Source organism: Zootermopsis nevadensis, unplaced genomic scaffold (assembly GCF_977971745.1).
Source record: "Zootermopsis nevadensis isolate Lab colony 2312 unplaced genomic scaffold, Znev_1.0 Znev_ptg000028l, whole genome shotgun sequence".
In the NCBI taxonomy this organism is placed as follows: Eukaryota; Metazoa; Arthropoda; class Insecta; order Blattodea; family Termopsidae; genus Zootermopsis; species Zootermopsis nevadensis.
The window spans coordinates 15,406,764-15,434,046 of record NW_028259160.1 but is presented as its reverse complement, the minus strand read 5'-3'; the positions used below and the strand labels follow the sequence as shown (position 1 = coordinate 15,434,046).

The window sequence follows — 27,283 nt, the reverse complement described above, 5'->3', positions numbered from 1 at the left end:
TTTTCTGTTTAATTCCATTATTATTTTCAAAGTGTAATTTAGGATGACATTTGTAGTAAACTGTTTGTTTTTTTATGTTGTGAATTTTCATCAACATCAACAGCACATTAAGCAGCAGGCCTGTTCTAGTCACATGAATTTATTCCTCATCTCTAGCAGGTTTTGTAGTCTGTCTTTATCCTCTGTTTTTTGTAATAAACTCTCTTGTAATTTTTAACAAACATTCAGATCCTCCTTTATTTACAATTTTGTATAATCTGAGACATCGCTTGCCATCTCTTAAAAATGTCAGTACTGTTGTTTGTTGTTTTGTTGTTTACTGAGACATTTTGAATCTTTCATATACGTTCCTGAATCTGTGTTATAACTCAACTTTATAAGTTCCACCTGGTTCATTCTAAGCTAAATAATTTCTGTGATACTGACATCATTATATAATGCTTTGTGCAGTTGGAAATAAGAGTAGAAGTTAAAATGTGGTGTCCTTTTAATTTTGTCTGCCAGTTGAAAAGGTCAACTTTCACTGTTCACCACAAATCGATTGTTACGTCACTTCTTGTTTTGTTACGTTTATCGAGGTCTACTTAGAAATTTATATTGAAAGGCTGTATCTATGTAGGGCAGCCGGTCGGATTTGTGTCGCTTTGTTTAGCTCTGTCACTGCTTTAATAACTTCTTCAGTAATTTTCTGTTATACCACCTATTCTCATTTGATCTTGCAATTAACGTCGCCTGCGTCCAAGGTCCCAAAGCTATTTATCTGGGTGAGGTTACAATAATAATTATAAAACTGATTCGTGTTATTCAAATTAATTCAGACACCTTCGTTGATGTTTCAATAGTCACATGTGCTGAAAGGAAGGTTCAGCCGAACGTAAAGAGAATGTGAATAAACTTAATGATTTGTCAAGGTCTCTTAGGAAGTACTTATAGCTTGGACACCTGATATTCAGTTTGGTGTCCTGCAGCTCAGATCGTGTATTGGTGAGCAGGACGTAACATTGTATTGTTATGAGGGCTGTGACGTAACAGTTAATGTTACCTAGTATATGTTTTCAAGGCAGTTACGAATAACACCGGATACTCATTTGCAGGTTACGAAGTCTTTCGGCTGCTGGAGTCGAACTGGAGGCAGCTCCAGTGTCAAGTAGGCAGGTATCAGGAAGTACAGGTACGTATTCTTTAAAGAGGTTTGGTATTGTATTTTCAAGTTGGATGCCATGCTGTTATATTATATCTAGTGAATCACATATACCATCAAAAGAAGGCTTGTAGTGGATCTTGAACTGTTTTTATGTACAGACACAATCATGGAAACTTTTATCTTGAACTTGACCCTCAAGAAGACAGAGGACAACATGGGAGTGATATAAGTAATGTAACAGATGCGTTTGTTTACAGAATGATGTATGCAACCAACGTCAATCACTGTTGAATTACTCTGAATTAGTTTAACCCTTTGATGCATGAAATTCATATAAATAATATTTAAGAATTCAGTTCATACCTCAAAGAAAACACATCTTCGTTACGAAGTTCACGTGGTTAATGTTGTTTAGGAAAATAATTTGTTTAGTGAATTATGCAAAACACATAAATATAGTCTGTGAAGAAAAATGTCTTGTTTTCTTAAATGCAAAAGCAGGTTGTACATACGGTTACCAGTGCATTTGTAGGGTTAATCTCGAAATTTGCGGGGATACTTTAAAGTAAGTCCTTCCAGATCTTTGGCATGATCATCCGCAGTTTTCTTCCTTTCAGTGTTATAACAGCCAATACAGATGAATAATTGTCATTAAATAAATTATCAGGAGGAAGTCAGTCTTGTAGTTGGTTGGTTTTCTGAACAGTATTGATATTGAGTCTACATAAGAAGCAGTAACTTTTTTGTATCTTATTCTCCTTCTTCCTGTTCTTCTACATTTTCATATCTTCTTCTACTCCTCAATTATTTTCAATGTTCTGGCAAGCACAGTTATCCATTTAGTGTCTCAGAGGGTTGTTATGCCCTACATCCATTGTCCTTTGCCAAAATGTGAAATTCTTTTGTCAATATTTTCATTAGAGACACTTAACAAGAAACAGCTCTTAGCTTCTGGTTGGATCATCAGGCCATCTCATCGCCCTGATGATCGGAGACATCAAAAACCTCTGAAATGATGGTAAACTTCTACCAGACTACACGGCAGTACAGCCCAGAAGATGGCCATCTTCGATTTTTAGAATTTCTTTAAACCCAGAGACATCTACACTCTTACTTGTCATGTGTCCCGCTATAAATGTCTAACATATCTATGTTACTGTTTTTTGTGAATTTAATGATTTTCATTCGCGTGCCGCAGAAGTTGCACATTCACACGTGACATGGGAAACGGCATATAAGCTTAACTACTGAAGCACCAATTTTTCAGGGTCGTAAGTGCTTCCTCCATTCAACATGACATCATTATCTTAAATTACCATATAAGGCATAACAGTGTCTTTTTCTGTAATTTCCTGTTCTTGTTTTTTTTGTTTGTGAAGTGGGAGAGGGAGATTATCTGCACAGTGCATACGCTAACTCATGAGTACTGGTTTAGTTGTCGTGTGACAGGTTTTATTGCAGGGTTTAGTAGATTGTCATTGCTCTGTGGATATATTTGTGGTTGAAGTGGGTTTTGGGCTTTAATCTGTTGATTTTGAGTTACATATATAGAGTAGTAATTGTCGGATTACTGAGTTCAGGTGTGTTTGTGTGGTCAGTCTTGGCCAAAACGGGTAAGGGAGTACTTGAAGAATTATAGGTTTTATGATAAATTGATTATTGTCATATTCTTTACAATTCTTTGTTTTAAGAAAAGCATGTCAGATGTGAGAATGACTCCCATTCTGTGTGTTGGATTGTGTTTAAAATTATATGTGTAATTATCTAATAAATTCAGAAAAAATATCATCAGTATACTATTCTACACTGCATAAGAATGCTCCGGAAAGAACTCAAGATGATTACTTTCTTTGATATGTTTCAATCTAAAGCCGGCAAGAAATATGAATTTGAGATTTAGGGTTGTTGTGGTGGTGAAGGTGTGAAATGTGGTTTTCTGAGTTGTGATGCATTTAATAACATTATGGAGGAATGAATTGCCTCAATTTTCAGGGTCGTGATGGAGGTGGTGTGTTCCTCTTAAGTGCTGGCAATACTGCATAGCATCAGGACCTGCAAGACCAAGATGTCCAAAGAAAAGAATTATTATTGTTGAAAGATTCTTTTCAGTCGCCACGAAAGCGTCACCTCATACATAAGAATTATTATATTATTCGCTGATCTACTTTGTGCAAGGTTTCCATCAATATGAATTCTACCCGTGTTAAATTTGAAAGATATAACATAGGTGTTTCACAAAGTCATTCTGTTTGTAATTGTTGATGCACAGAAAAGTTTAAACAGAATTTTAAGATGAAAATGTTGCTTGGCTGTCTCGTTGTTTTACGTTTCACAAAAGAAGACCTTATCAGAAATTGCTTATTTCTGGAGTTCTGTTATCACACAAAATTTTGACGTAGCGCTTGTATTAAGAAGTGCTCTTACCTCAGAATGTCGGCGTAAAATGCCATGATAGGAAATTCTGGTGACCTCTAGTGGCATGATGTTCACACTGAGTTTCATGAAGCGTTATCAATTGGTTTATGAAGTTGGGATGGGGAACACACGTCGACATGCTTATACCATAAGTGGAATCTTGTATATGTACTTGTGATTTGTTTTGGACTTCGCCTTACAATCTCATTTCATTAGGAGACGTTTTCACATGATGATGATGTGTCCATGTATGTATCTGTCCATTTCTTTTGATTTTAAACATAAGGTGTGTGCATGTATTGTGCAATATTATCTAGAAGTACCTGTGTTACATGAAAAATTGTCTGAAACAGAAACAAGGTGCAATTTTTAAACATTTTAACAAACATATATTTCACTCTATAAAGAAGATAGTTTAAATGTACCAGCACTGAAAAGTTTAGTAGTAGAATAGACGGCAGTAACAAGATAAATTTCAAAAGAAATATTTTTCTCAGGCCACACAAACAAAGCAAAAGTTTACCCCGGTATTTGAAGTGAAGACTAGCGCTGCTTTCGCTGTCAGTGTTAAGGTTAGAGGCAGCTGCCTGAATCCATTTCTTGATAACTGCTTCTAGGTATGCTGTGTGGCTTAGAATGTGATGCAATTCTTCAGTTTCCTATGTAATGTCCTTGAATCTTGTGTTGTTGTTAATGTTTTTATTTGTTGATCCCAGAAAGCTACTTGGTATAAGGAGAACTGTTTGAATTGTTTGATTAGATTGATGACCGCTGTTAACTTCGTAATGATGTAAGCTAAATCTGTGAGTCAGTAATATAGTAAGACTTCTGACAGATAAGCAACTTAAGATGTGTTTACTTGAATCTTTAGAGGATCTAAATTTATCTTTTAACATTATATCACTGCGTTCCTCTGAATTAATTCCTTCATTTATTGTATCCAGTTGGATAATGCTGTAGTCCTATGGTATTACAGTCATCTCATAATCTGAAGTGTAGATAACGCAGATCTTGGTTTTCAGTCTCCGCATTAAGACGGAGATCTGAAGGCCTCATGTTTTATATTTTTCTTAGTGAAAACGAAACCATTGTTTTCCAAGGAAGAAAACAAATAATTTGTAAGATTTGAGGTTTTCACAGCGGTGAGTATGAAGATTTCTTTCCGATTAAGAGTGGAGTTAGAGGCAGATGAAGGCTTTAAGTGGCACGTGTCACAGGGTAATAAACTGGGCTGTGAAGATATCCAGGCATGGTGAAACAGCCTCAGAAAGTCAGTGTATCTCTGTTTAGCAATAACAATGGTTTTGTGTGATATGACTCAAAGTATTTAGTGTTTTTATTCTAGTAGGAAAAAGAGTGATAGGATCAGACTTTTTAAAATTGTTTCATAAAATACAAACATTCAAAATGAGGAAAGGCAATGGTGAGTGTCAAGTACTCAGAAACTCCCATTTAATGTTCCACAACTTGAGGTTTTCTCTCTTTTAGTGTTGAATGTATGTTATTTTAAGCTAGTAATTTCAATGTTAAAATCCTTCCATTTAAGATTTTCATCACTGCAGTATTCAGATTCTCCAAAGAAACCTTAAAATGGGGATTTCACTGTATAATGTATGGGGTTCTAATGGAGAATGGAGCTGGGATAGGTCAGTAAGTACAGAGAATGGGCTGCAGGCTGGATGACCGTCATCCAGCACAACTTAGATTTTTTCTCTTTATCACAATATCCAGAACAGTTTTGGGGCCCAGCCAGCCACCTTTCCAGTGGGTACTAGAGTTCTTAGGGGGTAAAGTGACCAGGGTGTGAAGCCAACTACCTGTCTCTATTTAATGTTGCGATTAAGGATGTGTGGATATCTGCCTCAGCTTTCCCGTGTGTCTCCGTGGTTAAGAACCAGGAACAGATTTGTCTTTGTCTTTGTTAATGAAAACTAAGAACTAAAAAAATCAGCATGTTCATGGTGTATCACCAGAATGAAAGATAACTGATAAATTTTTAAGTACTGTAGAAAATTAAGATATTCGATGATGACAATAGCAAATCAAATTTTATTCACAAAACACAAGTGAAGATTAAATGTACCTGTTGTTTTATGCTGAGGGGAATATTTGAATCTAAGGAACAGGAAATAACAAGAGGTTGGAGAAAACTGCACAGTAGAAGGCCTCATAATTTGTGTTCTTCACCACATTTTAGGGCAAGTAAATAGTGGATAATGGACCATATCTATGTGAACATGTATTTAATGTGTATTTTATGAGTTCCTTCAGCGGTATGCTTGAATAATTTTTAAAACAGGCCACATTGTTACTTCTGCATTCTTTATAATCATTTTACTCTTAAACACTACATAACTTTACAGTTGATAAAGTGTAATTAAACAAGGAATATTGTAAACAGGAATTGTTTGAGTAACATGGCTAGGTAACTTTCAGATAGTGCTCTTTAGTCCTGATCAAAATTCACAGTTGTAATAATTACCAGGGGTTACCTTGTGAGATTTGAGGTTGTCACAATGGTGATGTTGTTGTCATTCTGCGTTGTGATGACTTGCAGCTAGATGCCGGTGTTTCAGAGAAATATACTGTTTTTATCTCCAACCCTGAAGTTTGTATTGAATTAAACATGTGTTTACAACATTTGCTTTTCAGATAATTTTGTTCACCAGTTAAACGCATTTCGAATGTCATTACCAGCAACTGTCGGCAGTTTTGAAAACAACCGGACAGCATGGATGAAGAGGTTAAAGGCTTCAGTATACCGCTGTGTACCAGTCTTGTCATGGATGCCACTATATAATTCAGACAAATTCATCTGTGATCTCATAGCTGGAGTGACAGTCGGCCTTACTGTAATACCGCAGAGCTTAGCATATGCAACTCTTGCGGGGTTGGAACCACAGGTTGGAAGGAATATCATATTTATGTATGTTATTCTTATGTGCCTCTGTCATACCAAGGCATATGGGGTGTTCATCTTTTGGAAACTCTGCTTGCATTTGAAATTTGATTCCAAATGTGGTGCATTTTCATGAAGCCCAAATTGAAGTTCATAAATTTTCCCAATAATGGCTGATTGTACAAAAAATATGTGATGTGGCATGCAGATCTCATTAAGATCTACAATATATGTTTGAAACTTGTTTTAATCTAGTGTACATTTAACAGGAAAATAATTTCTGGATGTGTGCGTTGGCATTAGCTTTATAACAGATTTTTCTGTGTAATGGATGAACTTCAAAACCAGCGAGGCGTGCAAACTAAGAAAGAGCTCATTTGAATAGTATTGTAATTTGGAGATACGAAGCAAATGTTGAGAACACTGCTGTTCCTCTGTTTCAGTATGGTCTGTACTCTGCATTTGTGGGCTGTTTTGTGTACGTTGTGTTTGGGAGTTGTAAAGATATTACAATTGGACCAACAGCTCTTATGGCCCTCATGACTTACCAGCAAATCATTGGACGTAATGTTGACTTTGCCATATTGTTATGCTTCCTCACTGGTTGCGTACAGTTGCTGATGGCAGTACTCCATTTAGGTATGTGTATTTAATTGGACAGCGTGTCTCAAAAACATGTAAATACGCATTCAGTGAATGAAATAAAGACATTTGAGTATCAAATATGTCTACATTGGCACTAAATGAAATCGCAAATCTAGTGTAGGTGTTCAAAATGACCACCGTCCATGTCTTCCATAAATACGACACGTGGAGATTGATAACGAGGTTAATGTTTCGTATTATGTATATACATCTTGTTGGGACATTGTGCATTTATAACATTTACAAGGGTCATTTCAGAAGTTTCCAGTATGATAGTGCCAGCATGATATAATTTGTACAAGAAATTCCCTTTTGAACAACTGTACAGATTAGCAGGTAGGCTGTTTTATGTTTGTGAACCCTCACAGAATTCTAAGCGGTCGACTAAGAAAGAATGCAGGTGAGTTACAGATTTATGGATGTGAGATCAGTGAAGTTGGAAAAAGGCCACAAAAGTTTTATGAACTGTTGAAGAAAAGCTTCAGGATATGTGTCCTGTTTTATGGAACTGATGGTGAGTGAATGCCGTTAATTTCAGGCAAGAAGATGCAGATGCCCCTTGCAGTGGTGCTCCAACAACTATCACTGGTGTGACTCATGTGGACCATATGTTTGCATTTGCGTTCCATTTATGGCAGTTGTGGCAGAAGTGGAAACTCACTGGCAAGTGTGTTGGGCGTCCTTACCAGTCGTTGAGGGAACAGAAAATGCATGCAAGGTGTATTCTGCATATTTTGAACAGTCATCGGCTTGACATCTGTGTGCCGCTGTCCACTACCTATCTCCAGTGTTGGCAAAGGAGAGAGATATTTTTCTTGATTGGATTTTGCTTGTTCTGATTCATTGTGTGTGTACTAATCACATGAAGGAAACTTCTGAAATACCTCTTGAAGCTAAGAAACCTTCTTTATCATTTTTAATCTTTAGAAACTTGTATTTGGATCCAAACTCAGACTCAGCCCAACAGTCATTACATTCTTAAAATACACAAATGTAAGATATTTTTGCTTCTTTTTACCTCCATAAATAGTATTTTACAAGAGAATGGCTATCTTCTGGGATGCTGTGCTGCGTAGTCTGGTAGAAGTTCGCAGCTGTTTCAGAGGCGCTTGCTGCCTCTGAAATGTCAATAAATTTCTACTAGGCTACATGGCTCAACATCCCAGAAGGTAACCATGAGAATCTGAAATCTCACATGTATAGAGCAAATTTTTCCAGCAGAGGGGACCAACAGCTTACATTCTTTCTCTTCATATCAATTAACGGAATTGTCCTTCTTGTCTTTCTACAGGGGTGTTGGTGGATTTCATCTCAATTCCAGTGACTGTAGGTTTTACATCTGCTACATCAGTAATTATTGCGTGCTCGCAATTGAAAGGTTTGCTGGGACTCAGGTTTAAGGCAAATGGCTTTCTTGACACTCTGAGCAAAGTATGTAATCATATTCCAGAAACAAAGCTGTGGGACGCTACCTTAGGATTCACCTGCATTGGTGTGCTTCTTTTGCTTAGGGTGAGAGAACTGTGTCATTGAGCACAGTGGAGTATTTATATGTTCTTTGTACAGATTTAATGCATATAAGGGAGATTTGTCTGTTATGTCTCAAAATTTACTGAATGGATTTTTATGAAATTTGTGTTTGAGTGTATAATCTGAAAGTTGTCAGGCATATTTAATTTGAAGATTTCTGTCTTCTGGGTTGTTGCGCTGTGTAATCTGGTCAATGGTTACCAACGTTTCAGAGATCATACTGCCTCCGTCATCAGGACGATGAATATGCCAATAGGGTGGGTGGGGCTAGGTTTATAGGAGCGTATTCATCGCCCTGATGATGGAGGCAGTATGACCTCTGAAACGTTGGTAAACATCGACCAGACTCCACAGCGCAACAACCCAGAAGACAGAAATTGAAAACCTCAAATCTTACATATTTAATTTGGTTCATATCATTCAAGTGTAACCAAGCTTTACATTGAACTGAAAATTAACTTTATAAATTTCCTCATAAATGATTCGCAATGCAAAATATTGGCACATGTTTTAAACTGTAGAGCATATTAAGATCTACATCTGCTATTTGAAACATTTTTTTATAGTGTGAATATTTAATGGGGGGGAGAAACAAAAACGGCCTGTATTCCGTGTGATATTAATGCTGTTGTTTTGATTATGTAAATATTTAAGAACTGAGGTTGCATGTTTATATATGCGGGACTATGCATTTCGCTCAAAAAATAATTTAAGAAATTAATAAAATACTTTTTTTCAGTTTGAAGTCTATTAAGTTGGATTATTGTAATTCATTTATTTCAGAAAATTAAAGATATTAAACTTGGGCCAGAGGGTGGTAAACCAAATAAGAGACAGAAAGCCATTATGAAGACTTTGTGGCTTATATCAACAGCTCGTAATGTTTTTGTTGTCGTTATCTGCTCATTCATTGCATATAATCTCCACACAGAAGATGAAGAATCACCTTTTATTCTTACAGGTATACTCACAGTTTCTTACAGTCGGCTTCTAAATCATAATTTTTATCAGGGATTATAATATATTATTTTCCTGGGATATTGTACAGTGATTTTATAACAGTAAAAAAAGTTTTCAAATTTGTTACATTGCATAGTCAGAATTATATTTCTATAGTGTGATTTCCTTATGTTGTGTTTTAATGCAGATGGTACTTTGATTTTGTACAGGTACTGTGCGATCAGGGCTGCCACCTTTTGCTTTGCCACCATTCAGCACTGTCCTCCGCAATCAGACATATTCTTTCGCAGACATGTGCTCTGAACTAGGATCTTCAATTGTTCTAGTACCCATTATCGGAGTATTAGGAAATGTGGCCATTGCAAAAGCTTTCTGTAAGTCAAAATAAATATTAATGTGCATTTGTCGTATAACTGAAAGAAAAACTAGTGATAGTGTTGTAATGGATATGAAACATCAGGCGCTAATAATCAAAATTTTAAAGACTGTTTGTCAAGAATTAACTTTAATTTGACACTTCAGTAGTGGCTGTGAAAAGCCATGATAGCACAAATGGAGAATAAGTGTAAATATAATGAAAGATTAAATCCACTGTTTATACATATTATATTATTATGTAATTGTGAAGTATTGAGAGAATATTTTCTGTATTGGTTGAATATTTCAGCGAGTGGGGATTCAGTGGATGCTACTCAGGAGCTCCTCACGCTTGGCATCTGCAATTTGTTAGGATCATTTGCTTCTTCATTCCCAGTCACTGGTTCTTTCTCACGTAGCGCTGTCAATCATGCGAGCGGGGTCAGGACGCCGTTCGGTGGTTTCTATACAGGTAAGAGCTGACATCAGTTCAGGTGATTTTTAAAGATTTAATTAAAGAAAATTAATTTAGTATAATGATGAAATAAATGTGATGTGGTTGTGCATTTCTGGCAGCCTGTATAGGGCAGCCAGTATTTGGTGAGTTTGGATTTGACAGTCCTGATTGGTGGAGTGGAAGAAGTGTGCCCACTCTTCCATTACACCAGTCGGCTCCATCAAATTTAAACTCACTACCTACTTGCTGTGTCAGAATCCTTTGACCACTGTCATCGTCTGGACCTGAGCAAAAGTTGTTAATTCTAATATGTATTTATTTATTTTGTACTTTCACAGGTGTTCTGATTCTGCTGGCTCTTGGCCTTCTAACTCCCTACTTCTATTTTATTCCAAAGGCGTCACTGGCTGCTGTTATTATATGTGCCGTCATCTTCATGATCGAGTACGAGGTGGTGAAACCTATGTGGAAGTCAAGCCGTAAGTCAGAGTCATTTGTGATAGCTGGAACTCTGTGTCTAGATGCACTAAAACTTGCACTCATTGTTTTCAGTCAGTGTTTATTGCTTAGTGCTATAAGTTGTCAGCGCAGTTACAAAAATATCACATTTTTAATCCTCGTTGTGTCCGGTAGTTACGCTTCCTGCAGTTGTTTCAGTAACAAAATGGCTTATGTACAACAGGATGTTTAGAAAACAACTGATATGGTGTTTGTGTTTACGTCGCAGGTAAAGACTTAATTCCGACGTTTGTAACCTTCATCACATGTCTGGTGGTTGGTGTTGAATACGGAATCCTTATCGGAGTTGGAATCAACCTGGTGTTCCTTCTGTATCCATCTGCACGTCCCACGATGCACGTGGAGAAGTCTACAGTGAGTGTTGCAAAGTTGAGGTGTGGCAAGAATAACTTGCATCCATCACAAAGTTAAAGTAAATAATTACACTGTACTGTATTTTGTAAAATTATGTATATCAAAAAATCGCACGCGTTTAGCGAAAATTAAGACGGCGTAGTCTGAGCTACTGATAGCATCATTAAACAAATAAAATCTTCAACAACAAGTAATACGTTTCTGTTTAAAATACTTTTTACGGTAACATTTTGCTTACATTTTCAGACAAATTCAGGAGTGGAGTACTTGCTTGTGACACCAGGCAATAGCTTGTACTTTCCTGCGGTTGATTTCATTCGGACGAGTGTTGGAAAGGCAGCCGTGAAACAGGGCTCAAGCCAGTTGCCTGTTGTTGTTGACTGCCGATTCATTCTGGGAGCAGACTTCACTGCGGCGAAGGTTCGTTTTGTTTGCTGTACCTAACTTAACATAGAAGAGTCATAGTTAAGAAACTGAAGAAATTAATAAATTTTCGTGGAGCCCGAAGGTTTATTACTGTGTTCAAAAGAACGTGCCGTTGGATCTTGAAGGCTATAAATAAATAAAATGAAAGAGTTACCCAGCTGGCAAAATTGATGAATTGCACTTTGAGAAAAGTATTAACTATCAGAAAGTCATCAGCAGTTGCTTTTAGATATAAAGGCATTCAGCGTGTGTTGCGTTCTATAACTTTATAGTTTTACGTGCTTAATGTAACGCCTTTTATTAATAGGGTATAGCTGCGCTGATAGAGGATTTTAACAAACGGAAGCAACCGATTTACTTTTATAACACACGACCAAGTGTCATTGCTGTATTTAAAGGGGCGAGCCTGGAAGAGTTTGTACATTTTCGTAGTGAGGATGAACTGGATTTTATTCTGCAATGTAAGTACCGCAGTGTCGGATTTACCTTCCATTAGGAACTATGTAGCAGATAGTGTTTAGTTATAATTCTTAGAGGAAGGGCATGAACTTCTCGCAGCTGTAGGAGTTTTCTGTCTGCACACATAATATTGGTAGGGTAAATTATATCAAACACGAGAATGTACAGCATTCTGTCACTCATATTGTTTTTGTACAATCAGTTACTATATTCTTGGACAACGACATATCAGATGTCTGGAAAAACTTTTCCGTTTTATGAAGATTACATTCTTCTTAGATATGCTGTGTAGTCTGATAGAAGTTTATCATCATGTCAGTGGTGCTTGCTGCCTCCATCATCAGGACAATCTCAATGCCACGGTGATCTAGCGGTTAGAACGCTGGGATTGTAATACTGGGGTCTCGGGTTCGATTCCCGGCGGTGCTCAGATTTTCAACTTGTGTTGGGCAAGGCCGTGGTCTAGGCATCACGGAGTTTTCCTTCCGGGTTTCCCCGGTTTCTGTGTGGCATCCCAACAATTGCTCCACTTTCATCAGCATCTCGCAAAAAGGGGGTCACAGGAGGAGCGTTAAATGCCGCGGTCCTGGTCGAACCCATGTACTGATGGGTCGTGAATCCTGCTAACCACCAATGCACACCATGCTGAATGGTGTGTACTGGGTACGAAAAAAAATGCCTTGGTGACGGAGACAGCAAGCACATCCGAAGCATTGATAGACTTCTGCCATGTTGTGTAACACAACATTTCAGAAGACTTGCTGCTGTGAGAACCTAAGATCTGATGAGGTAAATTTGTTTACAGACTCATCTTCTTTAAGGTACATGCTCCATATGAGACTGTTAGTTGTCACTTCTCTTGGTTGTCACATTTTTATGTCTCTCTGTTGAGCAGCGTAAGTATTCATGAACTTTTTTGAACTTTTAAGCATTTTCCAACAACCACCATCTCCCCAAACGAACTGAAGTTGAAGAAAGAAGTCTTCTGGTGGAAATGAAAGAGTGTCCATCTTTTGAATTGTCATTCGCCGGAGGAGTCGCTTGTAAATCTGCAGATGACTCGAACATTCGCAAGTCAGGAAGTAATGACTCTTCGACTCCGTTGTTAGAAAAATCTGAAACATCGCCAGAAATATTGAAAGTGTAGTGTGATATCGAGCTTTTAATCTCATGCAGGGAATTGTCACACGACCTTCTGCTTCTGCTGCGGAGGTAGCGGGTGTCCTATAAGCAGTGAATTTTGTTGCTATTCATATTACTTTCCAAGTTTTCTTAATTAAGTGCTCAAAAACTGAGGAAGAAAGTTCAGCATATTTTTCGCGTGAAGGTACGTCCACTCCGATTATTTTTCTTACTTCATTTGTAAACATTGTTCTTGAACACCTAAATCGTGTATGAAGCACAGTAAATTATTACAAGTACGCTTTGTATCTCTGAACAATTCCATGTTTTCATTCACAAGTATGACACTTCATTATTTTAATATTACGGTATGAAGGCTGTTTCTTTTATTTGGAGCGATTGGGTTTCTGAAAAGGCTCGCATTTCAGGCGTTTAATGCGTGGTATCAGGTACTGGCTGGACACATTTCCTCGACTCTGATTAATGAGCAGAGGACCAGTGGAATGAGGACTGCAGCCTCTGGATATCAGTCCACTGGACTACTACTTCTGGAGCATTTTAAAAGCAAAAATATGTTCAGAAGTCAATCGGCTATGAAATATTTGTGAATATATAGCGCCCATACGTGTTCTGAACATGCTGGACAGCACATCGAACAGGCAAAGTGACTGCGGAGGGACACCATCCACTCAGTTACATTTGGTTCGGAGGTTAAGAATTCACGAGTTTTACTTCCACGCCCTCTTTATAGCTTCGTGGGTCGGTAGGTCGTCTCAGGCATAACGTTACCTAGCAAAAGTTACCAAATATTCCCGCATTCCGCACGGAAAGAAGAAACTGATTTAGACGTATTTTTTTTAGTATCTCTTGGTTTCGCGTTGGTCATCTAAATGGATGAATGTATGCATTGCTTAATATTTACTGAACGTTGTCTTCTTCTGTCGTTGAGAAGTTGTAACATACTTAACTACTATTTTTGTCTGGAGGTGACTGATTCGTGTACGTGTTGTGATAGAAATGAGAGGCTGTCAGTTTGAAAACTTACCAAAATATTTAATTTAAGTCATTAAGAGTATTTATTTATGTAGTAATGTACCATTATGTAATTAATGTTTAAGAATCTCTGTTTTGTTTCGAGAGGTTTCTGTGTCTTGAAATGTGTCGCACCTCGCTTGATGTCACTGGTTTGATAACGAAAAGTTTCGCTACGACTGTGGAAGTCGAATGACAGTGAATCCAATGGGGAAAGATCTGTAGGTCTGTGGGAAGGTAAAAATCAGGGAAGTGTTTCAAAGCGTAGTTGAGTTGAGGTGTGATGAGTTGCTGCTTAGAATTAAAAGGTCACAGAGGTTATCAGCCGTTGTAAATTTATGTCGTGAGACCTAATGTAAATATCAGCTTCTTGTTTTAATGTTTATGTCACACACTATATTTGTAATTATGTTTGTGTTTCTGATCGTGCACACTGCATATTTTTTCTTGTACAAATGTTCAAAAGATTTTTGTGTAAAAAAAAATACCATTTATGTTCATTTTAAGTAGTTGGTTTGTCTTTTACACGTTTCACTATCATTTTCCATCGATGATTCCGACATTCTTCTGTCCCACTCCTTGCATCTGTGTTGAATATTTTTTACAACCTTATTTTATATACTTTATATCCTATTTGGTGTCTACGCCTTCTTTTCTGCCTAACGATTGCCATCTTGTCTTCTGTAGGATTTTAGGTTCTAGTGGCAGTGCGTACTGAGATGGCTGTCATCTGGGTTGTAGCGCCATCATCGTCAGGGCGATGATGATGATGATGATGGAGGCAGCATGAACCCAGAAGACAGTCATCTTCATTCTCTACTTGCTTTGTGTTTCGTATGTTCAAGGACAGAGTATTGACACGCCATCTTAATTTATTTACAGTAAATTTCTTTAAGTTTGCGTCACAATATTTTTCCTGTGGGGTTCTTTGGAATACTAGAAACAAATTGTACACCTCCTGCCAGGTGCTTGTAATCTGACACTTTGTCTGCTACGAAATTTTTCACTTCATCCACAGTGAGTTTCGGGTCTTTGGGCACCTTTCCTGATCTCTCATGTGGTAGGCCTATCACAGGGACATCGCTCACTGCAGGGTGGCGTCGAAGAATCTCTTCCAATTCTGCAGGAGTAACCTAAATAGCACAAGAACAAATGGAAGTAAAGCTCTCGTTAGAAACTGCATCCACTTTCACCCCACCCCTTCATAACATGGGTTTACAAGATGTAAACAGAGTTGCATATTATTTTATTACTCATACATAATAGGATTTTATTTACAGTGTACTGGAAAATTGTTAATAGTCGCTGTAACACAATTTTATTATCGCCAGTGTGTATGGGGGGCAGTGGAGGTAAAGCATGTCACAGTGACATAACATCCACGGGCTTCTTCTTCTGGGGGTACGTTAACAACATCGTGTACAGCGAAAGGGTGGAGTCTCTCCCCGATTTGCGCCGAAGGATTACAGATGCTGTCTCGGGTGTGGGGTGAAGTGGAATTTCGTTTCGACGCCTGTAGGACCGCGAGAATATCAGATCTCGTTACTTTGCGTGGTACGTGAGTATTTGGTTGCAGACCTGATTGGGAGGTAATCATTTGCCTCTGAGCTGTCTTCGCAGGATCTTTCCCGAAAGACTCTTAGGGATGCTGGTGAGGAACGCCACACCGCCTTTCAGTTGCTTGTGCTCCGAAAGTTTCGTAGCCACAAATGCTTTTATGTCTTCTTCGGAAATGTAAGAAGGTCTTTTAAGAACGACGAAAGCTCTTGGCACTTCGCCCGCTCTGTCGTCAGGAATGCCGATTACTGCTGCATCTTCAATGTCAGGATGACTGCGCAGAATCTCCTCCAGTTCTGCTGGCGGTACCTATGTTAAGAAGAGTAGTAAATGTAAAAGTCAGTACAGTTACGTCACTTCTGTTTTGTGGTAAAATAAGTAAGAACGACTGCAATGGCTTCTAGTTACGTCACTTCTGTTTTGTGGTAAAATAAGTAAGGACGACTGCAATGGCTTCTAGTTACGTCACTTCTGTTTTGTGGTAAAATAAGTAAGAACGACTGCAATGGCTTCTAGTTACGTCACTTCTGTTTTGTGGTAAAATAAGTAAGGACGACTGCAATGGCTTCTAGTTACGTCACTTCTGTTTTGTGGTAAAATAAGTAAGAACGACTGCAATGGCTTCTAGTTACGTCACTTCTGTTTTGTGGTAAAATAAGTAAGGACGACTGCAATGGCTTCTAGTTACGTCACTTCTGTTTTGTGGTAAAATAAGTAAGAACGACTGCAATGGCTTCTAGTTACGTCACTTCTGTTTTGTGGTAAAATAAGTAAGGACGACTGCAATGGCTTCTAGTTACGTCACTTCTGTTTTGTGGTAAAATAAGTAAGGACGACTGCAATGGCTTCTAGTTACGTCACTTCTGTTTTGTGGTAAAATAAGTAAGGACGACTGCAATGGCTTCTAGTTACGTCACTTCTGTTTTGTGGTAAAATAAGTAAGGACGACTGCAATGGCTTCTAGTTACGTCACTTCTGTTTTGTGGTAAAATAAGTAAGGACGACTGCAATGGCTTCTAGTTACGTCACTTCTGTTTTGTGGTAAAATAAGTAAGAACGACTGCAATGGCTTCTAGTTACGTCACTTCTGTTTTGTGGTAAAATAAGTAAGGACGACTGCAATGGCTTCTAGTTACGTCACTTCTGTTTTGTGGTAAAATAAGTAAGAACGACTGCAATGGCTTCTAGTTACGTCACTTCTGTTTTGTGGTAAAATAAGTAAGGACGACTGCAATGGCTTCTAGTTACGTCACTTCTGTTTTGTGGTAAAATAAGTAAGAACGACTGCAATGGCTTCTAGTTACGTCACTTCTGTTTTGTGGTAAAATAAGTAAGGACGACTGCAATGGCTTCTAGTTACGTCACTTCTGTTTTGTGGTAAAATAAGTAAGGACGACTGCAATGGCTTCTAGTTACGTCACTTCTGTTTTGTGGTAAAATAAGTAAGGACGACTGCAATGGCTTCTAGTTACGTCACTTTTGTTTTGTGGTAAAATAAGTAAGGACGACTGCAATGGCTTCTAGTTACGTCACTTCCATGCTGCAGTAAAATTAAAAAGTCAAGACGAGATAAGTGCTGTGACTACTTACGTAATTAAGTCGTGTAGTAAGAGGAAATAATTTGTTTACAGTCGTCATCTTTCTCTGTTCTAATTCTGTCACCTGTCGTTACTGGGTTCGTACTTTGGCATGTGATTACATGCAGTTTATTAAAGTGACAAAACTACAAATCCTTTCTCTGGTAAATTTAAAGGTGAAGTGATCTTCAGATGCTCTTTAAATGCGGGCCATCTTGCTTCACTGCTTTGTCAAGTTGTCGGATTCACTGACAAGACATCTTCCGTCAGATCTGAGTTACCTGATAGCCCTTCACTTTGATGAGTTCCTTCAGTCTGTCCGCGACATAGAAATGACCGTTCTCGTCGTAGTGGCCCAGGTCGCCACTGTGTACCCAGCCGTCAGTATCGATTGTCTCTGAGGTCACCTGTGGTTGATTTAGGTAACCCTTCATAACCTGAGACATAATACAAGTCGGATAAAACTAATGAAAATCGAATTTGTTGTTTAAAAACGTGTGATATCCTCCCTTCAGTCTTACCAACCAAAATGTTGTATGCATCCCTCATCTATCCATGCATTCTGTATGCCCACAGAATCTCACATCTTTGATTTGACTAACATCTGGCGAAGTGTACAAGTGCAGAGTTTCTCATTATGTAATTTTCTTAACGTATCTGATTTTCACCTGCGGTCCGCGGATGCAGATCTCGCCCATTTCCCCGTGAGCCAGGTTAGTTATTGTCTCCACGTCTACAATTTTCATCTCTGTGTTGGGGACCGGCACGCCGATCGAGTCGCAATTGTTACTGCCGTTGGTCGTCTGCGAGGTAGCCAGCAACGTCTCCGTCATTCCGTAAGCTGCACAGGAAGAACTCTGTTGTTTTTCTTTACTTCTGAGAGCTGCCTACTGCCTCCAACACGAGGGTGTTCGCCCTGGAAGCAGTAAGCACCTCCGAAACGTCGGCACATCTCTGACGACTGGCAGGTGTTACCTTGAAGGAAGTTGGTAGTTGGTGGCACCCTCTTCAAAAGTCGCTCCACGTCGAGGCGACCTATAGGAGCCGCCCCACAAAGGATATATCGTAGTGATTGAAAGTGCTTCGGTCTGACGCCGGGGTGCGAAGCCAGAAACATCACAAGTGGTGGCACCAGATGCATCACAGTCACCTGTACAGAGGCCGATAACAGAAAGGATTCAGTCTTTTGACTAAAACTGTGTTACAGAATGAAAAATCAGCACAAGAAAAGCACAGTAAATATTACAAAAATGTCTGCTTCAAGGGTTTAAATCAGGGGTGGCCAACCCGCGGGCCGCATGTGGCCCGCCTTGAACATTTTTCCGGCCCGCGAGATTCATCACACTTTTACAAAATATATTTATTTTATAATGGCCAAAGTAGTGAAAACCAATGTATTAAAAAAATGCATTATTTGTGCATCCATATATTCAAAAATTATCTGTCGAAATTATGAGAAAAAATTAACTTTGATTTTAAAATAATATTCTTGCGAATATATGACAGATATTGCCTGGTTGACTTACAGTGCAATATTGAATTAAAACACATTTTTGAAACATCAGAATCAAAAATAGATTTTTATAACACTTACGTCACAAAAGAGAAATTTTCCAATTTGAGAAATCTGGCACAAAAAGTTGTTAGCGCTTTTGGTTCAACTTACACCTCCAAAAAAATGTCTATAGTGTATCTAAATCTAATATGGGGATATATAATTTTATATGTGGCCCGCGGAGTTATGATGCATTTCCAAAGTGGCCCGAAAGATCATTTGGGTTGGCCACCCCTGGTTTAAATGATGGGAAAGCCACAAAACTTCTATCACAAGAACATTTCTACGTGCAAACACAATGAAGACCTAAACAGAAAGTTTAACGGAATGTGATAGCATCGCTCAGTCACTGAAGACAGTGACTTCAAGCTGGGTTTGATTCCCAGCAGAGGCAGCAATTTTATATTTGCTACTAGTCCACTGACTCTGGAGTCCATCCGGTATTATATCTTCGCATCACCGAACACTCCCTGGGGATGAAGCTAACCAATCCCGGTTGTTAAAATCTACAAATCGCCTCATGCCACTTTAGGATAGAACTGTGACCGATTCGTTTTCTGTCGACAACTGCCAGACAAAGAATATGACGTAGCTTCAACTTATTATCAGATTTATCATGGCCTCCTTTGTGGACAAGAAGTTGCTGTGGTCTCCGGTCATGAACGGAAAAATTGGGGCCTTCTTCGTGAGAAGATAGTTTTCAGCTGATGTTTCGACATACCTGAGGAGTGCCAGTGTTTCAAAGTGTGCTTACTAAACGTGTACCGCGTCTTTGCAGAAAGATACATCGACACATCGAAAGATACATGGACGTAGTTGAGAATCTTGCGTTACCTGATGTTCGTCTAGCAGTTTGAAGAAAGGGCCGGGTTCAAATCTAGGCAGCATGACGAACTTGGCACCGTGGGTTATTTTAGGTAGAAGCACCATGTGTAGGGCGAAGACGTGGAACAATGGCAGAACCACAGGCGTCACTTCCTGGTGGGAACCTGGAGACAGAAACGGCCTCTGAAACTTCGACCAGACTTCGGACTTACCGCCTTAGCTTGTTATTGGCTATCTTAAGATGACTACTGTTCCATCATTCATTGGGGAGACTAAGGAAAATCAGGAAATCAGTCGATATTCGAACCGAGTACCTCCCGAACGCCTCACGGTGAAACTGATTATACAAAATGAAGGACCGTACCTAGGGCAGGCTCGCTGATACAGATCTCTTGCCGATCGTTGTTTTGTGCGATGTGGGAAACTACATTTCTGTGGCTCAGCATTACTCCTTTGGGCAGCCCTGTTGTCCCACTGGAGTACGGCAGCATTACAGTGTCTTCAATGTTAACATCAAAACCCACCCCTGAAGTATCGACGCCGTCTTGAAGCATCTGTGCCAAGTCAACAGTTCCAGTAGGAATGTCAGACCCAGGTTCGATTCCCGGAGCGATGACGATGAGCGGTTTCACTTGTGTGCCAGCCAGTGTGACGGCTTCCTGGACTGTGCTGTGAATGGCGGACAGAGTCACTATTGCTCGTGGATCGCAGTCCCTCAATTGCCGTGTGATCTCCTCTGGAAGAAGCACTTGGTTAAGACGAATCTTTGGGACATCTCGTGAGGATCGGAAGTGGACAGAACTGGCTTAGGATCGTGACTAGTGCCGAGCTTTGGTTGATCCTTCGGGTTCCGTCATCTCAGAATTGTTCACTTAAGAGGAACACGCTAATTTTGAATTAATGACTTCAAGGTTAAGACTATGTTGACATTTGAAGATGGCTGTCTTCTGGGTTGTTGCGCCGTGTGGTCTGGCAGAAGTCTGCTGACGTTTCAGATGTGCTTTCTGCGTCCATCGTCAGGACGAAAAATTTCTGCCAGACTACAGGAAGGAACAACCCAGAAGACAGGCATCTTCAGACTCGCCACCGTGAGGAAATCTAAGATATGTCACAGTGGTTATTTTCGCTGGCGTGATGGCGACCACTGTTTGCTTACCGGCGGTGGAGTGCGGGTTGACAGTAGAGACGACAAGTCCTGCCTCCACAGCACCCAGACATACGATCGGCCACTCCGCTGTGTTGGGCATCACTATGGTGAGTGTGTTGCCTGGTTGCAGACCTGCTCGGCGCAGAGATGCGGCAAAACGCCGACAGAGGTCGCGCGCCTCGGCGTACCTATAGCGACGGCCTGTCACGCCGCATTCCTAGTCACGGGAGTCAAGACAGTGACAAGAAGTTGGTTAGTAATGCCCGATTTACGAAATTAAGTGCACAGTGAAACTGTTCTGTATCAGTTGATTACAATCCACAAGAAATAAATTATAAGGTAGTATATTTGCGTCATATTGTGAATTAGGTTAATATTTTCCGTCAAATCACAATTTTAATAAGATAATAAAATATAAAATATTTAAAATATCATTTCACGTTCAGTATTAAACCTCGACCCGACACAGTAATACTTCTAGATGTCTTCCGCCAGACACGTCATGTCTCTATCAACTCATCACCGACTAATATTGAACATCCAGATGAACCATGCCATATAAAAAACAATACCTTCCTTCTAATATATAAGAGTAATCTGATAAGAACATTTCAATAAACTGCATAACATTGTAAATGATTGTAATTCGAGTTTTAAATTTTACCAATCTAATTTATACCTGAGGACGGTTAAATATAACCGAAACATGTCGTAAGAGACGTTCCAATTTGTAAATCGATCATTCGATGCGGAACGTGAAATGATATTTTAAATATTTTATTATCTTATTAAAATTGTGATTTGACGGAAAATATTAAAATATTAAGAAATAAATTGTTAGCGACACTGGTCTCAGTTAATTGTGAACCAGGCTTTTGACCAAATGCAATCATATGGATTGCCCTTCCCTTGCTTCGTATTTGGGGGTCCCGCCGTTTGGTTTCTTTCCCATCCTTTCCAATTCGCCAGGAAAGTAACAAGTCCTTAAATGTCCAAAGAACAATCATCTACCTTTTCCTACGTGTAACATGTCCATCAGCCGTGTTTAAATTCCCTCGAAACTGGTTTGAAACTTTTCACTCTGTGGGACAGACTATTTATTGACAAGCTGTTTAATGCGTCACAGCACCCATTCTTGAGTCAGATGAATGAATTTCACCTCACGCCATATTTATTTCAGATCCAATTCAATATTACCCGCCCATATATGCCCCAGGTCTCTTTACTTCTGATTTTGCTCCAAAATTTTAGTACATTTCTGATCTACGTCTCCAGGGTTCCACACGCCCCGCCAATTTCATCGTCAGTGGTTATCTCTTCCCCAGAACTCGATATGCAGCTTTCAGTATCCTGGTTTGCTCTCTCTCTGCTCCAGGGCTGTTCCCATCGCGTTGTTGTCATATCGGCCCACCTTCACTGGCTGTGTGTATAATTGTGTTACTTACGAAGGCCACTTTGTTCGGCCACTGGTCGACCCGTTGCCACACATAATCTGACAAAGATACGGTCGGTAAAGTGACGTCAGGTAACGGCGACTTAATGACGTGTTTCGAAACGCTCAGAAGACGCTCATGCCTGCACGTCAGACGCAGCCCTGACCTTAGAAGGCGAGTCCGGAAGTTCATCCTGGGTCACTTGGTTCTGTGAACGAAAGGACGGTCAACGTACGAACGTCACTTTAACACGGAGACTATTACGGAAAAGCGATGAGGTCAGAACGTGCTTGACTACAAACCGTGGTAGGTAGATGAATAGGAAAATGGTTGTATTTTTGGTTGTGGCAAGTCTGACAAGTTTACCGACGTTTCAGAAGTGTTTGCTGCCTCCATCATCAGGGGCTTGTCCGCCGCCCTAAGAACCTGAAATCTAATACTAATGATATAATGATTATTACGTATATAGGACCCATGTTGTTATCGCCATATTGAATTGTCATTCGTCCATAAATTTCTCTAGTTTTTCTAAGAGTCAGATCACAATTGTTCTTCTGACGCATTGTGTCATTGTAGCATCAGGGCGATGATGGAGGCACTATGACCTCTAAAACGTTGGTTAACATCGACCAGACTACACAGCGCAACAACCCAGAATACAGAAATCGTCATACTCTGATGATGGAGACAGTATGACCTCTAAAACGTTGGTTAACATCGACCAGACTACACAGCGCAACAACCCAGAAGACAGACATCTTCATACTCGCTGCCGTGAAAACTTCAAATTCTAATTAAGCACAGGTTTATAATGTTCACAGCGTTTCTCAGTGTTGCTAACATCGCTTCTGAGGCACATTAAAATTTCCTATTTTTTTCATTCTCACATACTTACCTTCGTATAAAAAGTTAAAACACAGCTCATACACAGATACTGTACGACTTTTTGTGTAAATTGCCTATAAATCAAATGAATTTGAAAATAACATGTGTAATAATAACCACAAAACAATCTTTAACCTGCGAGCTGGAAGCTGATGATAACGACCAGTGTGCACTAGACGTGATTAAACACTGTTTAGTGTGAGCGATTTGCCCCGTGCTGACGGACAAATCACTCGCGAGTGCAACGGTATAAATGCATCCACACAGAGTGGTCTTATCTGCAGATTACTCGCTGACGTATGAATTATATAATTTTCTCCAGATGAACAAAAACGTTTTCTGATATTTTATAACAATTTTTATTATGTAAGTTGGCACGTCATAAGAATCGTGTGCTGGCGGGTCGAATGTTGCCAACCCGTGAAGTTATAATCAGCATCAAGTTTGGGCCTAATCATATTTTAGACTTTATTTCAACTGGTAGAACGTGTGGCTGTATATCTTGCAGCCTGGCAGCCATCACTGTCAGGGCAGGACCTCTTATCGGCGTCTTCTTGAATACCACTCTATTATCAATCTTGTACTCGTCGTACAGCAACCTGTGGACAGGCATCATGCCGGTCCGCCCCATAATACTAGCTGACGCCGCACTGGTGCAGTCGGCCTTTGCTGCCCGAAACCCTTGCGAGGCCCCCAGTTCCAGACTAGCTCGCGCCATCTTCAGAGCCAATCCTGTGGGATCACATCCATCGAGCATATCAATTTTTAGAGTACCTCAAATTTATATTTGATCCAGAGATGACATTAGCATTCGTAACAAGTATTCTTACCTCTTCCTGTGTGTGAAGGCTCCACAGATAATAGTCCAACCTCGAAGAATGTGTCAACTCCAAGAGTTTCGAAGAGGTTCAGCTGTTGGTGAACTGTTATAAGCATGCGCGCTACATTGGCAATTAGGGGGTCTTCAGCTGTAACAAACGAGATGGTTGAAAAAAAGGACGATATTCGAGGGGACATTGTCACGTGATGAGAGTTAAAGCAGCCAGCATCACTCTCGCCACCTATTTGTTTTAGTCGTGCAATTGAATGTCTGAATTCAGATGAGTACTCAACGATTTCAAATTCAAGGTCATACCTGGATCATCAGAGGGTGGTATTGAACACCCGATCACCTGGTCTCTTTTTAAAGGCCGGCTAAGGCAAGCACCGACGACAGTGGATCCATCTAGCGCCATGACGCACAGGCCACTGCGCAGTTGCGTTTCCGCGTATTCGTGGAAATCCCGTTCTCTCTGTCCTGTGGTGCAGTGCGGGAAGCACTGAGACAGGGGCTCATCCTGCAGGAAGATCGGGGTGATATGGTCCAGCACGTCACGGTAACGGCTCTCAGGCACCTGCTGGACATGGATGTCTCCACTCTTCGCCCTGAAACGAGAAAAACGCCGAATTTCGACGTAAACAGACATGAAATTATGCCAATTTACCCGTATACTGTATTGGTTGTTGTGCCTTCAGAGTCAAAGAGACATTCTTCTTGTATTGAGATACGTTCCGATAATAGAAGCTTATTTTGGTTTATACTGTGTTAAAAATTATGCTTATATGCAAAAGTAAGGCGGACGTTGTAAGCAGTTTTTATGCAATTGTTTTGCTCTTTAACAAACTTAGTCCTGTAGCCCACACGTTTAGTGATTCTGTCTAAATAAAATGTTTTCGGTTGACCTTGAAACGTTTTTCACTGCTTTTCGTAACTGATGAAATTTTCAGATGAATTTTCGCTAATGTTTATTCTTCGGTTGTTCCGGACACGCTGATCGTTTGCTCCTTAACTTTAACACGTGTTACAGTCGATGGCAGCCATCAACAACACTCACCGATCTTCTTTTTTACCATTCTACCACACTCCACTGGTTAAAATGTTAGTAGTTTTCCACACTCTCGGTTCACAAACAAATTGTTCATTTGTAATACATTCTACTAAAGAGCAGATATAATAATAATAATGTCACAATCTTACCGTTTCTCTAAATGAAATTAAAATCAGCTATATAGAAATAGGGGAATGAATAATAATATTGTTTAATTCCGCCAGCGTTTTCAATGGTGCCAACGTAATTTTTGAGGGGCACATTTAAATTGCCATTCTCTTTCGATATTCTCTTCTTAAAATTACGAGTTATGTGTACTCACTTGCTATTACCCCTCAGCACAGATGATGTCATATTTCGTGAGAGTGATCTACCATTTTTGGCGAGTGCTCCCTGCGAACAACAAAACATGTTTCTGCTTTAAAGTGGGCAATGGCCATTTTTTCGATGGCTTTTCATTTCAGGTTAATGTAAAGTCGCAAGTGCGACGATCAGGGCTATTGAAGCAGATTTATTCTCTTAGTTCTTATTAGATTTTACCCTGCCAATCATCATTTCATCATTACTGCATACTCATGACTAAACAGCACATTGTCACACGTCGGTCATGAGTTAGAGGCCTGATCGCTGATGCAAAACATGTCTTGTATTATACTAAAGGTTAGGTTAGTCATTTATTTTTAGTGTGTAAGTGTATATATTCCTTTACAACATAAACACGATTTGATACGTCGTGAGATATTGACCTATAGGCTTAGTGTAATGTCGCCATGTGAAGCCTGTGTAGGAAACACTTGTACGTACCATAAAAGAACTCATCTTCCTCCTTTTACCTCGGCGTGACCTCTGCGCAGTCCAACACTTTAGGCAACTGGAAACTATCTGCTGCTTTTCTTACGTAACTGATAAATGAATTTGCTGTCGTGCTTTAGATTGCTGCTGTGTTATACACGGGCATTCCCCACAGCTTAAAAAGCCACAGGTTACGTTAGTGGGGATACGTATCGTGGACTTCCAGAGGCCAGTGTTGTACGCACGAGAATATTTTATGTTCGTCATAAAACAGTAGTCTAAACCAGTATTTTAATTGGCGTCATTGCGTTCAGTTCTTGACGGAATATAGTACTCCAAATGGACTACACATATTTTAAAATAACCGTGTGTGGTATTTTGTATACTTCATTTACCCTTGTGTTAATTTGTTTCAGAAAAATGCTACATTTGCTAAGTTATTCGAAGTTCAGGTATCACATTAGAAAGTGGTATATAACAACAGGCTGCTGAGAACAGTGGATCTCAGAGGGACGCACGAGTAAGGTGAGAAATGTATGTAATATTTTGGTTGAAGAACGTGGAAGAAAGAATCCACTCAGAAAATTTAGGCGTAAATAGATGGATACAGAGGATGAACTTTAATTTCGGCAAATAAACTAAATGCAAGTCAGGTTTTAATGCGATAAAGTGTGACTGGCCCCCCTGATTGCCTATCTCAACACTTTGACGACACCAATCAAGGAATTTTGCATTTCCTTGGTTCTTTGCGTATGGATCTGACGGTGCTTAAAAGAAGGTTACTGCCTGGAACTTTTGTTAAGTCATTACGAACTCTTGGTAGATACTTAACAATTTTAAGTGCTAATTAATCGTCCCCTATTAACAACTGTGTACCATTTTTCTAATCGCTCTTCCAAGTGAATGTTTTCCAACATGATTCCCCACCGAAATCCTTTATGAAAATGTTCTGCCCCACATTTGCGACATTCCCAGTCTTAACCATATTGAATGACCAGTGCCTCTAAGGAACAAACCGCTAGACTAGCAAACACTATTTAAATATTGTTTGTGGTGTAATTTTGTGAAGTGGACTTCGACAATGTTTACTTGTACAAGGTTTCGTTTATGTTCGTGATGGGAATGGAGATTTGACGGTCGAGATGTTTTGAAACCGTTATCTCTTGCGGTCGAGAAAATCCCGTCACGTTACTGGATATTAGAACGTACAACTGTGGGAATTACCGCTTTATCCTTGCTTGTTGCTGAATCGAGGTCAGCAAAACTGGTTAGCGAACTCGATGGTTCGTCAGATGAAATGAGTAACAGCGTTTACGTTTCGTGTA

The 27,283-nt window shown here is 39.6% G+C and overlaps 3 protein-coding genes and 1 long non-coding RNA gene across 12 annotated transcripts in view; 1 reads left to right on the top strand and 3 right to left on the bottom strand.

Annotated features, from left to right (window-relative positions):
* LOC110826599 (sodium-independent sulfate anion transporter) overlaps positions 1-14,825 on the top strand; it is a 73,320-nt gene extending 58,495 nt beyond the window's left edge. For 5 of the 7 annotated variants that reach the window (XM_022057384.2, XM_022057386.2, XM_022057387.2 and 2 more), the window contains 12 exons: positions 1,095-1,171; positions 6,212-6,462; positions 6,902-7,097; positions 8,395-8,615; positions 9,417-9,594; positions 9,803-9,967; positions 10,261-10,422; positions 10,746-10,886; positions 11,135-11,280; positions 11,527-11,700; positions 12,014-12,167; positions 13,095-14,825. In XM_022057384.2, the coding sequence (XP_021913076.1) occupies positions 1,095-1,171; positions 6,212-6,462; positions 6,902-7,097; positions 8,395-8,615; positions 9,417-9,594; positions 9,803-9,967; positions 10,261-10,422; positions 10,746-10,886; positions 11,135-11,280; positions 11,527-11,700; positions 12,014-12,167; positions 13,095-13,312 (2,083 nt within the window). In that variant the 3' untranslated portion in view covers positions 13,313-14,825. Of the gene's footprint in view, positions 1-1,094; positions 1,172-1,519; positions 2,758-6,211; positions 6,463-6,901; positions 7,098-7,641; positions 7,767-8,394; positions 8,616-9,416; positions 9,595-9,802; positions 9,968-10,260; positions 10,423-10,745; positions 10,887-11,134; positions 11,281-11,526; positions 11,701-12,013; positions 12,168-13,094 lie in introns of those variants that run through there. The other 2 variants (XM_022057389.2, XM_022057392.2) reach the window with 2 other exon arrangements.
* LOC147872360 (uncharacterized) lies at positions 2,757-4,327 on the bottom strand. The gene is made up of 3 exons (XR_015537376.1): positions 4,083-4,327; positions 3,569-3,903; positions 2,757-3,196 (listed from the first exon to the last, which is right to left on the bottom strand). It is a non-coding gene; the product is annotated as an uncharacterized LOC147872360 (long non-coding RNA).
* Positions 14,826-15,173: 348 nt separating the features above from the next.
* On the bottom strand, positions 15,174-23,568 carry LOC110826666 (uncharacterized). 3 transcript variants are annotated; one of them, XM_087357012.1, is made up of 10 exons: positions 23,309-23,506; positions 22,426-22,621; positions 20,990-21,197; positions 20,198-20,569; positions 19,843-19,997; positions 18,429-18,603; positions 18,122-18,294; positions 17,735-17,890; positions 15,898-16,185; positions 15,174-15,452 (listed from the first exon to the last, which is right to left on the bottom strand). In XM_087357012.1, the coding sequence occupies exons 2-9, from the start codon at positions 22,603-22,605 to the stop codon at positions 15,913-15,915; spliced, it is 1,692 nt and encodes a 563-aa protein (XP_087213138.1). In that variant the 5' UTR covers positions 22,606-22,621; positions 23,309-23,506; the 3' UTR covers positions 15,174-15,452; positions 15,898-15,912. The 3 variants fall into 3 exon arrangements, with proteins under 3 accessions (XP_087213138.1, XP_087213137.1, XP_021913222.2); XM_087357011.1 differs by having other exon boundaries at positions 15,174-16,185; positions 23,434-23,568; XM_022057530.2 differs by having other exon boundaries at positions 15,174-16,185.
* A 65-nt stretch (positions 23,569-23,633) lies between these two features.
* Positions 23,634-26,177, bottom strand: LOC110826601 (arylalkylamine N-acetyltransferase 1). The gene is made up of 5 exons (XM_022057394.2): positions 25,971-26,177; positions 25,489-25,559; positions 24,434-24,723; positions 24,129-24,266; positions 23,634-24,030 (listed from the first exon to the last, which is right to left on the bottom strand). Exons 1-5 carry the CDS (start codon positions 25,983-25,985, stop codon positions 23,753-23,755), a joined length of 792 nt encoding a protein of 263 aa, XP_021913086.1. The 5' UTR covers positions 25,986-26,177; the 3' UTR covers positions 23,634-23,752.
* Between the last annotated feature and the right edge of the window lie 1,106 nt (positions 26,178-27,283).

Coding starts and splice junctions, on each gene's coding strand:
- LOC110826666 (XM_087357011.1), bottom strand. CDS start 22,605: ATGAACTTCCGGACTCGCCTTCTAAGGTCAGGGCTGCGTCTGACGTGC. Junction 21,198..22,425: donor GGCCGAACAAAGTGGCCTTC/GTAAGTAACACA, acceptor TCCCGTGACTAG/GAATGCGGCGTGACAGGCCG. Junction 16,186..17,734: donor TCAAAGTGAAGGGCTATCAG/GTAACTCAGATC, acceptor TTCTTAACATAG/GTACCGCCAGCAGAACTGGA.
- LOC110826601 (XM_022057394.2), bottom strand. Junction 24,724..25,488: donor GTGCTGAGGGGTAATAGCAA/GTGAGTACACAT, acceptor TTCTCGTTTCAG/GGCGAAGAGTGGAGACATCC. Junction 24,267..24,433: donor ACCACCCTCTGATGATCCAG/GTATGACCTTGA, acceptor CGTTTGTTACAG/CTGAAGACCCCCTAATTGCC.